The sequence below is a fragment of the Copadichromis virginalis genome, linkage group LG17 (assembly GCF_057382275.1).
Source record: "Copadichromis virginalis isolate Kocher_CV1m ecotype Utaka linkage group LG17, C_Virginalis_male_GT1.1, whole genome shotgun sequence".
Classification (NCBI taxonomy): Eukaryota; Metazoa; Chordata; class Actinopteri; order Cichliformes; family Cichlidae; genus Copadichromis; species Copadichromis virginalis.
Genome location: NC_140634.1, coordinates 36,203,646 through 36,215,925, shown reverse-complemented (window position 1 = coordinate 36,215,925; position 12,280 = coordinate 36,203,646). Strand labels below are relative to the sequence as shown.

General features: G+C 41.0%; 1 protein-coding gene across 3 annotated transcripts in view; it reads left to right on the top strand.

Annotated features, from left to right (window-relative positions):
* tbc1d22a (TBC1 domain family, member 22a) overlaps positions 1 to 12,280 on the top strand; it is a 167,149-nt gene that overhangs the window by 93,711 nt on the left and 61,158 nt on the right. For all 3 annotated transcript variants that reach the window (XM_085435917.1, XM_085435918.1, XM_085435919.1), the window contains one exon: positions 6,004 to 6,110. In XM_085435917.1, the coding sequence (XP_085292043.1) occupies positions 6,004 to 6,110 (107 nt within the window). The remainder of the gene's footprint in view (positions 1 to 6,003; positions 6,111 to 12,280) is intronic.

The window sequence follows — 12,280 nt, the reverse complement described above, 5'->3', positions numbered from 1 at the left end:
CTTTGAACAATCATCAGTGTAACTTGCAGCTAAGGTGTGGCTTTTTTAGTTCGAAGCCTTTCGTCGGTGTCACTGGGGTGTCATTCTGAGGGTGAAAAGTGGATTGTGACATGTTTGGATTCAGCATCCAAATTGTAAACCATTAGGTTCATTAGATTGAACCTCAAACCAGTGCTGTAAATGATAATTAATGACTGCAGCACTTTATGTGATATTGTAAGCTTTGGGTGTTGAAATCTTATTAAAGCCAATTGGGTTTTATCTCTCTTTGGCCAAACAAAACTCAGGTTTGCTTGTAATTAATCTGAACCAGCAGAAGGTTGTCAAACGGGACTGTTTTTTATTGCCAATTGCTGTCTACATGGACACGTACCCGCTCTCTCACTCGGCACACACACTGTCTTTGTGATTACATCAGGCTAAACTGGCTCGTTTATCATCTTACATCACGTTACCTTGTGGCCCGTAGTTGTAGAGGGCAGATGGCAGCACCGGCGCGAGCGAGCACGTTGTGTGTGCTTGCGCGCGTGCACGCACGCGTTTGTGTATGTAGGTGCCTGCACTCAGTCTCTGGAGGTGTAACCCAGCTCAGCATGCCAAGCTGTGCCAAGTGCTCACAGCTGGCAGCAACCAAGCAGTTGGTCTCTCTGGACAAGTTGCCCCCTGCGCCATGACAAACAGGAAATGAGCCCTGGGGCCTGGCAGGAAACTGGCTGTTGGGCCAGTAGTGGTGGAGAGCTGGGAGGGGGTGAAAGAGCGAGTCGGGGCGACAGCTCGGAGAGGAAGGGAAGCAACAGAAGAGGTGTCAAACGTCTGTGCTACGAGAGGTTCAGAGAACGAGGGACGAGGGAGAGTAGAGAAAAAAGAAACTGATGCACGAGAGGTTAGGAGGCTGTGTGAGAGGATTTATGTGCGTGGGCATCATAACTGTGTCTTTATGCCCGAGTATCACTTTCCTTTCAAACATTATGTCTCTGCCTCGCTGACAGCCAGGGCCCGACACATTATGTTTTTATGTGCATCCCAAACGGTCAACACATAAAAGACAGTGTTTGTGTACATAACACCTTTTTAAGGAATTCCTTGAAAATTGACACAGCTGTTCACTGGGACTGAGTGATCGGGTTTTGATAGTCAGCTGTTAGCGTCGCTAATGTGACATTTCATAAAAGCCTCGAGGGGAATTGGTACAAAATGTGCTGTTGAAGCCAGGCTTTGCCTGAGTGGCCCACACTGGATTAATAATGATCATATTTCAGCATATCGGGGGGCTCATTTAGGAGTCTACAAAGGTTTGGTTGTTGCTTGCTACTTAGCCCCAACACTTCCAGCCTTGTGCCTTCTCAGCTGATTGACAAACCACGTTCCTGCTGTGGAAGACTTTCCCAAAGAAGGCTTAAACAGCATTTTATTGGGTCGCAGCTAGCAATGGTAGACCTTCTACCATATGAATATTCAGAATCTGTAGGTAGAGATTACTTTTTAGCACCTGAAGCTGTCTGGTTTCCATTTGTAGTCTGATTTTAGTCCTTCTGACAGGTGCACAAGTAGTTGCTTACCTGCAGGTCAGATAACCAGAGGAAATCCTGGCCCAATTATCTACTGGCTACACCCCAGGCCTTCCCCCAGAAGCTCTGCTGTTATTACTGACATCGACATTAGTCAGTGTGTTTTGAGACTCAAGTTACTCTGACCTCACAAAACACTTTTTTGCAATAACTGAGTCTCGTTAGGATACAGTTTCACTTAAATTTCTTAATATTATAAAACCATCAGGTGGTTATTTTGTACATCACGGTAGTAATTCAGCTTTATGGATTAATAACTCCCCGTCGTGGCTTGTGTTATCCCCTCACAAAATGGTCTCCAGTTGTAGAGCAATTACTGCTCTGTAATCACTTTTATTGTCGTGTAAGTTTGTTTTGTGTGTGTGCAGTTTTGTGTGCTGGCTCCTTGGCCAGGCCGCCAAGTCTGCAGTCTGTGTGCGCTGTGCTGCTCTGCCAGTCTGATCACAAAATGCCAGTTTTCTCTGTGTACACTGCCACTGTGTTTCATTGAGTTGGCTGTATCAAACTAGTTCTAATCTCCTACCAAGGTGAATGTCAGACCTGCTCTTTTACCAGCTGACACTCTGCCTCTGAAGAACTTGAGAATACTATTTGGCAAAAGATTATTGTGCAGGCAGGACTCACACAGGACTAAAGCAGCCAAAACCCTCAGTCACTGATGTGAAGTTCACTGAGGCCTGAACTTCCAAAAATTCCCCTGGCTCTTATTTGTGAAACATTTCTTCAGAGACACGGATCATGTCCCAGACATGTATTGTCAGCTGGTCCTTGGTGTGAAGGAAAAGCTCCCGGAGTAATCACCAAGAGAGTTTCTTAAAGGAATTTCCACTGAGGCATGGATTCTATGAAAGTGATTAGCAAAACCGTCTTTTGATGACAGGTCAACTGTTACAGTCTGTTACCTGTTAAAGGCGGCCTAATGGTCCTCCTCTTCATTTTTTTCCCCCATCTGCGTTGTATTTCCAGTGTTAGCAAAACACACTGCTGCTACTGTGAAGGCAGATCAAGTGAGGCAGCTACAGATTTTTAAATAATCTGACATTTAGCTCACAGCTTTGATTCTTTTATCTTTTCAACCCTGAACAAAAAGAGCTGTCTGGACTACCTGACAATAAAACTGATTAAATGACCTGAGGTTTGGCTGCTGTTTAGCATTCATCCATGTGGGGCAGTGTAGCCCTGTGATAGAGCCACACTGAGTCCTCAGTGTACTCCTGCTGCACTGCTCCTCTTTCCTCTTTGCCTGCACTTTTCTGTGTTCTTGCTATTCTGATGAACTATGCCCAGTTCCAGTACAACCGCCACACTACCTGAAGCTGCCCCTCATAGAGTCGAGGTTTGTCTACTACAAATAGACCTTAGCCACGACAAAGACTGATTTGAGGCTTTGGGATACTCAGGGACTCTCAGAATACTAAAGCAGTGGAGCTTTCATCAGCTTGTTATAATCAGCAGTGACACCATGCAAGTACCGGTGAGCCTTTCAGCTACAGGTTTAATATTGTCACTGCTCAGAACTGCTGCAGCCCAAGAAGATGCCTGTGCTGTAACATCGTCAGCCATTTTTACACAAAGATCGCACATTTTTGCTGTTCTGAGATCACTCCCCGTGCTGTCCCAGCTGCACAAAACCAGCATAATGCTTTCCCCAGTTGTGTAATTTTTACATAACAGGCCTGCACTTAGAATTCTGAGAGTCATAACAAATGTGACACATAAGGTTTGATGTTGGAAATATGAGGGGATATATCACCTTAGTCTTATCGCTGGGTGTTTGTCTCGTCTGTTTGCCTTTGTCTCGGTTGCTTTGCTACCTAATTTAAGAGTCTGTCTTCTTCAGAATTCAGCGTCTTGAATAATTAACCTGGAAATTGCAGTTCAAAGCAGCAGTTGTAGTTGTGTTGTGTGTCATCTGGTTACAGATTTGTGTCTTTGACAAAAAAAACCAAACAAACCAGCGGTTGCTAAATGACTGGCAAACTTTTTTTAATGGTTGGTGTTCCATCTGTTGCTGCTGAAAATCAGTGCCAATGCATGAATAATTTCCGTTGATAAAATTAGTCTACAAACCGTGCTCCCTGATGATCCACCAGCATATATTATCCTCACCTCTGTGGCTCCCCGTCATCGGGTTTGGTTCATTTAGGTTCGCTGGTTTTCTTTCTGTGGAATTTAAAACTAAATATCACAAGAAAGGTGAAGTTTCTGATGTATTTGTTTAAATTACTTACTTTAGGATTAGTGGCACTTAGCCATATTACCCAGCCGTAAGTAACATCTGTCTGTGCAGTGTTCCCTCTTTAGAGAGTTTGTGTTAAAGTTATTGTTTCTTGCATCGCTGTAGACGATGTAAAGTTGCGTACTTTTGCTCTGTTATAGCAGCTGCTCATACTCTGTGTTTAGGTCCAGTTGATTGTAGTTGACTTCTGCCGTGGCCTCAATTTAAGCTGAGGAAATATGTTGAGTTCTCATCTCATCAGATGTCTCAGAGTGGTAACATTTCCTCAGTGGGTGACCTCTTCCTCTCTCGATATGTTTACACTTGTCATTGCTGATTTACTTTCTGTCTTTCTTTCTTTCTTTTTTTTTGATCTCTTGCCAAAAATGGGATTTTATGAGATTATATCTCTGTATGTTTGCACAAATAATGACTGCTATGTCTGCCCTCTGGCTGCAGTACGTCTCCTCTCTCTTTTCTTTCTTTTCTTTTTCTTTTTTTTGCATTATAAGTATTGGAGTAAAATAAACTGTACTGTCATCTAATCAGAAAAAAAAAAGCCTCTGACGACTTTCATATCTGGTATTAAAGATCTGGTAGCCGTGTGAACAAAATTAGATTTCTGTGCTACTGGACACGTTGACATGTACTGATGTAATGGGATGAAAGACCTCACTGAAATGAAGGAAGCATAGCCTCTCGCTCTACATTCTGTCCATCCTTACCTGACTTTAAGCAGACAAGACAAATGAGACAGCACACACACACACGAGCATGCAGCGTAGTTGTTAGCAGCTTTGTAGCCCTGGCCCAAAGCCAGCTCCCTGTCCGTCTGTCTGTCTGTCAGACGGAGCATGCTCATTACAACCTTGACAACATTCCACTGAGGTTGCCAAGGATACCAGGCAGAGCTGGTATCCTTGTGTATTTGAGTGTTTAATAGGAACTCACACAAATATGTAGACCAGTGTTTTGGTTATATGACCACACACACACACACACACACACACACACACACACACACACACACACACACACACACACACACACACACACACACACACACACTCTGTCTTTGCCTTTGCTCTTTTTCTCTCTCTCCCTCTCTCTGTCTCCCTCTCTCGCTCATTCTTTTCTCTCTGTAGATCATTGTTAATCAGTCTCGTCCCATCTCCTCTCCACTGGCTGTCAGTGGCTTGTCAGAAGCCCGTCAGAGCCCCTGCAGTCCGTCACACACTACTGCCGTTAATGACATCTGATGACACCCATCGTTGAAGTCACCCACTGGAGATGACTGGGGACTCGGCGTGCTCGCAGCTTAGGAATCGTTTCTTTTGTTCAGCCCTGCAGTGTGTTTAAAAATATATCTCCAAACATAATTCTGCTTTACTTATGTGCAGACTGTTTGTCTTTCAGCTCGCCTGACCTCCTTCACCTTGCTTTTCACGGCTCCCTTTGAACTCACTGCAGTAGGAGTTTACATCAAAGGTCATATGAAAACCCTGAATCCATCAATAAATACTGAACTGTTTAAAAATGGTACATTTAGGATAGACGTAAAGCTAAGATAAAAGATTGAAAGGTCTAACTCCTTTCAAATACCAAGTTATTGGCATGAATTTGACTAGTAAAACTATTTTTTCCGGAAAAAATATGTTAAATACATTCATGCTGTCTGCAACATGAAAGTTTGTGCACAAACTCTGTAATATTTTCGAAATGTTCAAAGAAGCCACGGGAAAGGTTGAACCGCTGTTCAAAGATGATAATCATTAGGCTGCTCTAATAGGCCTCTTTTTAGTGTCTTCCTACATCCTTCCACACAGTCTTCACTGCTTCATCCCCCCCCTTTCATACCTTTGCTTCAATTTGTCAGCGTCTTCGTTCATTTCCTTACATCTTTCGTAACCCACCCACTTACCTCTTTCCTGCTCCTACTCTCCCTATTGAATTAGTCCTCCCCATGCACCTATGGCTGTATTGTTCCCCTGTCAGGGTTTATGGTGACAGGCTTATGGCAGAGCCCATGCTGTGCTGGGAACCTGGCATTGCTCGCCATATCTCTCCCCTGAATTCTCCTGTTTTCTCCTGTTGTCTTTTTTTAAACTTCCCTTCTTTTTCTTTGGCCCGTCTCACTGTCTTTTTATCTGTCAGTCTCTTTCCCATAAGCAGCAAATTCTTTACGCTCTGTCGTTGTTCTCATTTTGTCTTCTCCAGAGGAGGAAGTGGAAAACTTTGACGTGTCCAGTCTCCAGGAAGAGGCTCTGAGGAATATTGAGGCTGACAGCTTCTGGTGCATGAGCAAACTGCTGGACGGGATCCAGGTAAGCTGTGTGTTCAGCCTGTGCAGGTTGCCTCACAACATTTTCAATAATAGGTCTTAAAGCCACTACATGAACTTCCAGTAACAGATGCTTTACCATATTACTGATCCTCTTTAGTCATCACTCTAAGCAGAGATGGAAGAACTGAAAGGGTGTTCACATATTAATCTCTTGACAAGACATCAGATATCTGTCAGCTGGCTAGCTTTTGTTAGCTAGCTACCTGTTGTTTAACCTGTTGTTTAACATTTAAGTCCTCTCTTCTTCCACAGTTTCGCATCTTGTAATCAGAAATTTGTCAACACACAAAAAGAGCTCAAATTGTGGTGAAAAGTCTCATTTTTCTTTTTTTCTTTTTTACCAACAACTACATTGATAAGTGATCAGTTAATAGTTGATTTGTATAGTTAGTGTTAATGAATCAAAACAATGAAATGATCTTTAATAATGTTCACTAATCAAAAGTAATGTCAAAAAATCTGTTTATTTTCATCATAACTTTGTTTAATGAAAGGTAATTCATTCTTGATTGCATGTTGTACTTGAGTTATGTAGAGCTTACAAGAGATGCTCAGGGTTATATACTGATGACACCAGTAAACATAACATCCTCATTCCAAGATGTCACATACCTTTGTGACTTTTGATGGTTTTAAAGTAGTAAGTTTTAAACCAAGCCATAATTGTTTTAATTAACCAATTTATTTTAGTGCCTAAAATTAGCTGTTTTTTCGTGGCTTTATAAATAACTTTATAACTCATAAAAGCTGTTCGTAGATGCACTACACTGTGTTTTGTAAGTTGTATTATAACTTCACAGAAACCATCCAGACAATGTTCAAAGAAGTAAAAAAAGCTCATTCTTAACCAATTAGAAAACATAAGAAATAAAAATGTTAATTAAGATGAACAATATTAAAATAAGCCACTAGTTCATTACAGTTAACTCCTGTTTTTACCATTTTTTTTTTTAATGATATAAAGTTTTGTTGCCTCATTTCTTATTAATGTGACTTCTGGACTGGATTATATTACATCTTCTGGTCACTCCCAGATGGTCCTGCTGAGAGTTGAACTGAAAACCCAGCTCTCATGAAGGAGTGGCTTGACATGGCATCAGTAAAATATAACACTAATTATGCTTTGGTTGAACATTTGATTAACAAGTCCAAAACAGCCAAGTCCAAAACAGAGAATGACAATGCTCAGCTTCTTTTTAATCTCCATACAGCGTGGTAGTTGCTTGTGAATTTTTGGTTTCGGAGGGTTGCACATAATGGACGACTCAGCCAGTAGCTACCTGACATTAGAGCAATGTGGATGGAGCGGGGATTTGCAACACTATCTGACCATCCAACACGCAGTTTGGACAGACCATAAATCCCACCTAACGGCACCTTTCCTCTGTTTTCCTTGGTTATAGACCATTAATTTGAAAAATAATTGCATCTTTCCACTACATAGGGCAAGTTTTACACCATAACTCTTTCTTCAGCATGATTTTCTTCTGCTATGTGTGCGTGCATAAAATAACGGCTGAGATAATCGGCTGTACAGACGGTGTGGAATGTTACAGCGTTTTGGTGGGCTTCAGAAATGTGATCGTCTTGCATATTCTAAAGCGTGCCCGAGTGTCTGGAGGCCAGATAATTGCATACAGTCCACATCACCAAAATTCATTTTGTTTCATCATTTCTTCCCAAACCGTCTTGCCCACGAGCTCTGTTAATCGACCCGCTCTCAGCGGTCATGGTTGAGCCATCTGTCAATTCTAAATGTGCTTGCCTGGGCTGGCGGTACATTTGCTCTCAATAGCAACATTGTTGCTTAGCATCCCCAATTCTGCATCCATTTTGAAATATATATTATATATGTTTTATTATTTCTTGCTGTGTTGTAAGATTAAAATCTTTGAAAAGTCATTTGTGCTATCAAAAAAAAGTAGCCAGCCCACTTCCCTTCATCTTAAAGCAGCAGCATTTTAGCTCCTTTTGAGATGCTAATGATACCAAAGTCAGATGTTACTGTTAGCCGTGGCAGCTGTAATTGTTACTTACTGGCAAAGTAAAAGAAACATCTGCCAAGTCTTAGCAGTGGGAATGATGACTGTAGTATAAAGTAACACTTAGGAGAATTGCCACTGCAGTAAGTGTTAAAGTATATTTACCAGGCAATATGCTTTTTGTTGTATGTGTTTTAAGGGTAAAGGACAACACCCTGAATCTTGGTAGCAAATTTTCACCAAAGTGAAATCAAAATTAGGCTTATTTCCAGTTGCCTATTTTAATCTTGGATATTCTTGCCCTATTTATTTGCCTTATTTATGCAGTTTTTCAGCTCTTCCTGTGGCTCATTTCCTTTAAAGGCCATTCTCCCTTCTTGTGATTGGCTACCCCTCTGAGCTGTGTGTTGGCGATGACCATATTTTGTTTTCAACTCTCGAGAATAGAAAAAAGTGCCTGAAACGGAGCATTTAGAGCAGTCGGAAGGCTGAGCTTGATTGGATTACCTTTACAGATGCTGTCCTCAACATTGGCCATTAATAGGCACGTTTAATACGATATAAGCACCCAGCATTGGAACAGTACACATATGTAGCAAAAAGTAGGGGAAAGCAAAATAAAAATACAAATGAATAAACCTTTCAAACCCATAATGTGTTTAATATCCAAACAGCTGTTTAAGAGACACTTCAGTATCTATCCTCTCATCAGAAGCCACTATATTTTACATAGGTAGTGCATAAGGCAGCTAATCTGCTCTGTTTTGACCTGCAAAACAAAGTACACACACACACACACACACACACACACACACACACTCACAGTTTCTCCACACCAGTGTTTAATCTGTGTCTCCACCTGAGATTGGGATGGGGATGTAGTTTTACTATCCACAGTCTGCTGGTGGTTTTAATAGTTAATTGGAGTATCAGAGTAAGGTGTCCCGCTCTATGGGCTGCTTAGCCCTGTTAGCCGTCTCCTCTGGCGTCTCTGTGTAGCTACAGTGGCAATACGCACCTTAGTATCACTAACATGGATAATAGGTTAACTGGATACATCCAGATTAACTGAAGTGTTTCATTTTTAAACTGTTGTACATCCCGCCTAATATCACACTTGTACACAGAACGATGTGTGCTGCCAGACGACTGAAAAAGCTGCACTTAAACTGAGCCTCTGTGCGGTTAAAGCAGTTGGCTCATTACCTGATATTTGACCATCAAAGTCAGAAAAAGCACAACCTCTCAATTTATTAGCAACTGTTTTCTATTTAAATGCAGTTATAAAGATAGTCTCCCCCCCCACCCCTTCACCCCCATTTAGGACTACTTTATGGACCCTGCATCTTGCACATCTCGTTTTGTATTTTTTGCGTAGTCATTTATTATTATCACTGCAGCTTATGAATCACACATCACTGTCTTTTGTGATGCCAAATTTGTTTGTGATCTATCACAAATAACAAGAAAACGCATAGATTTCTGTCAAATGAGACAACACAGACTCATTGCCTTTAGGCATGCCGATCATGCTTACTGCTCTGCTCCGTCACCCTCCAGAGGCTCATTCTGAGGCAGAAAAAGAAAAGACTGCAATATCTTAACAGATGTTTATCCATGCTGTTTAATAGATACAGCTGTGCATTGAAAATAGTGTTAATCAAATACCAAAGGTAATTCGTATTAAGGAGCATATTTAAATACAAAGTCCATAAATAACTATCAGTTGGTAGGCTATTCATTCAGGAAATTAATAGACGCTGGGCCTTGTTGCCCCTGAGAGAGAAAGACAGAGAGCTGCAGAGCAGAGGAAGTAAGAGAGAAGAATAGAGTGTGTGTCTTTGTGTATGTTTTTGTATGTGTATGGCTGTCCCCACGCTTGTGTTTGTTTGTGACCTTGGCTCCAAACTAATTATGTGCAATGCACCAGGGAAGCCCATGCTTCCCCCCTAATGCTTTCTAAACAATCTGACGGAGGCTGAGTGCCTCCGCGCCATAATTAGTTGGTGATCCTTGCTCTGACCTCGTCTTAGACCCTCTCACATCCACTATACACTATTACACTTAACTGCGGCCATGAAGGTGGGGGTCCAGGGTTGGCGGGTGGCAGAGTTTGTCTGTGCAATTACATTTGCAAGCTGCCTTCTAAGCACCTTATATTTCCAGTGTTTTGTGTGGAGCCTGTGCCACACTGGTGTCAACTTGTTTTGAACCAACTGGTGCAAAGTGTTTAAAGTTTAATTGCATAACAATGCAGAATAAACTTTTAAATGGGGATGTTTGAAAACCACTAAATGGTTGGGAAATTTCATGAAGAGAAATGTGTCTTCTTCCATCCATCCATGAACCACAGCTGGTGTGCTTTTCTTGCTATTTTATGTAATTACCTGGTGTACAGTGGAAATACTTTTTTAAAACTGTAAATTGGCCATTAGCTCTGGTTTTAGTACTTCACCACCACGCTTCTCTCTCACCTAAAAGTGAACAGAGTATTTTTGGCTGTCAATTCACTTAAGCGGCTTCTCTAATGAGCTGCAGTTTTAATTGGCAGCAGTGCAGCCCCCGCCTCTAAAGAGCATGCTGGGATGAAAGATAGGTTGGAGAGATCCAGACTATTCTGATTTTGATGTTTTACAAAATCAGATGGACAATTTATTTTGTGAGGAAACATGACCGCTCTCGTTAGTCTTCACGGTTCTAGATCATAAAAATGTCGACAGATGCCTTCTTTAACCGCTTGGGATTTTAAAAGGAACATTGCTCATGTTAAGAGCATGTGCTCTTGATGTGTGCACTACCACACACACGCTGCTTTACTGGACAGTGAATGGCAGTTTGATGGTTAAATGATTGAGGATTGATATTTATCAGTCTTGGCGTGACCTATTAAGTGCTGTTAAGTGGATGCGCACTTGTGTACTTGTGTGCATTTACAACTGCCTCAACCATATAACGGCACACAGTCCAAAGTGCTTCTCCAGTGCCTCTTTTATTGTCTCCTACGGTTTTGATACGCTGGCCCACTCTTTAATTTAAGGAAAGGAAGTAATACCATCGCACAGATAAGAGCTGATGGTTCACAAAAGCAAACATCAATGTGACAGACATCATGTAAAAGCCTGCTATGTTTTCCAGCTTAAACTACGGGCCGACTGATATCAGATTTTTTAGACCAATACCAATATTTGATTTAAAAATCCTGTTACTGTTACTTACTAAGATAATGCGTCAGTGCAATTAAAAAAAAATAAATATTTGTTTTATGTTCACAACAAGTCCTTGTTTCCTCATTTGCTCTTTTCCTGACTCTGCTTGGATCAGCTGGTTGTATTTCTGGTCTTCTGCCAGTAGGGAAGTTGTCATCTGGTGGACAGATTATGCAACATCAACATCAATCATACCATAGTTGATAGGTGTTTCTACTTTTCATTCACCAGCTGTTATAAATACCATACCAATATGGCAAATAGCTCATAATGGCTGATATATCTGCCCCACTAATATATGAGTAAAGTTAGAACCTCCCTGTATGTTACATTTTGAGCTCTCATGTGTTAAACCTGTTATGCTACTTTACTAAAATCTGCTTCTCACAAAGTGTTTCTCAGAAGCACTTTGTAATGATTTGCTCTTTTAAAATAAAGTTAAGTCAAGGTTTTAGTTTATTTCAGTTTGCTCTGGTTGTGCCTTCAATTTAGGCTTTGCTGTGTTGTCAGCTTCTATGATGGTCTTTAATTTTAAGATACACTGAAAAGCTTAATAGAGGCAGGAGTTGAAGAGGGATCATCTCTTTAGCAGGAACGGGAAATACAAGTGGACGGCGCTCATGCTCATTTAGCTGCTGTGAATTTTTATACTTTATTCTCATTTATGATCAACCTTGATCATAAAGTGATATTTTTTCATGTATACTGCATATATCCTGCATTAAACAGAATGGTATTAAATATATGGACTGAAGAATCTAATAGTTTTTTGATATTATCCTTCACATCTTTCTTTGATTTCATCTCCACTGAAAAGCAATTAGGAAAAGACAGCTAACATTTTTCTGACATAATGAACGAAACATGACACAATTAACTGAGTTACTTACCTAGAAGAAATTGTTCAAATGGGCCTAAATTTGCTACTTTTTGATTTTCTAGTCATACGAATAAAGTGTTTT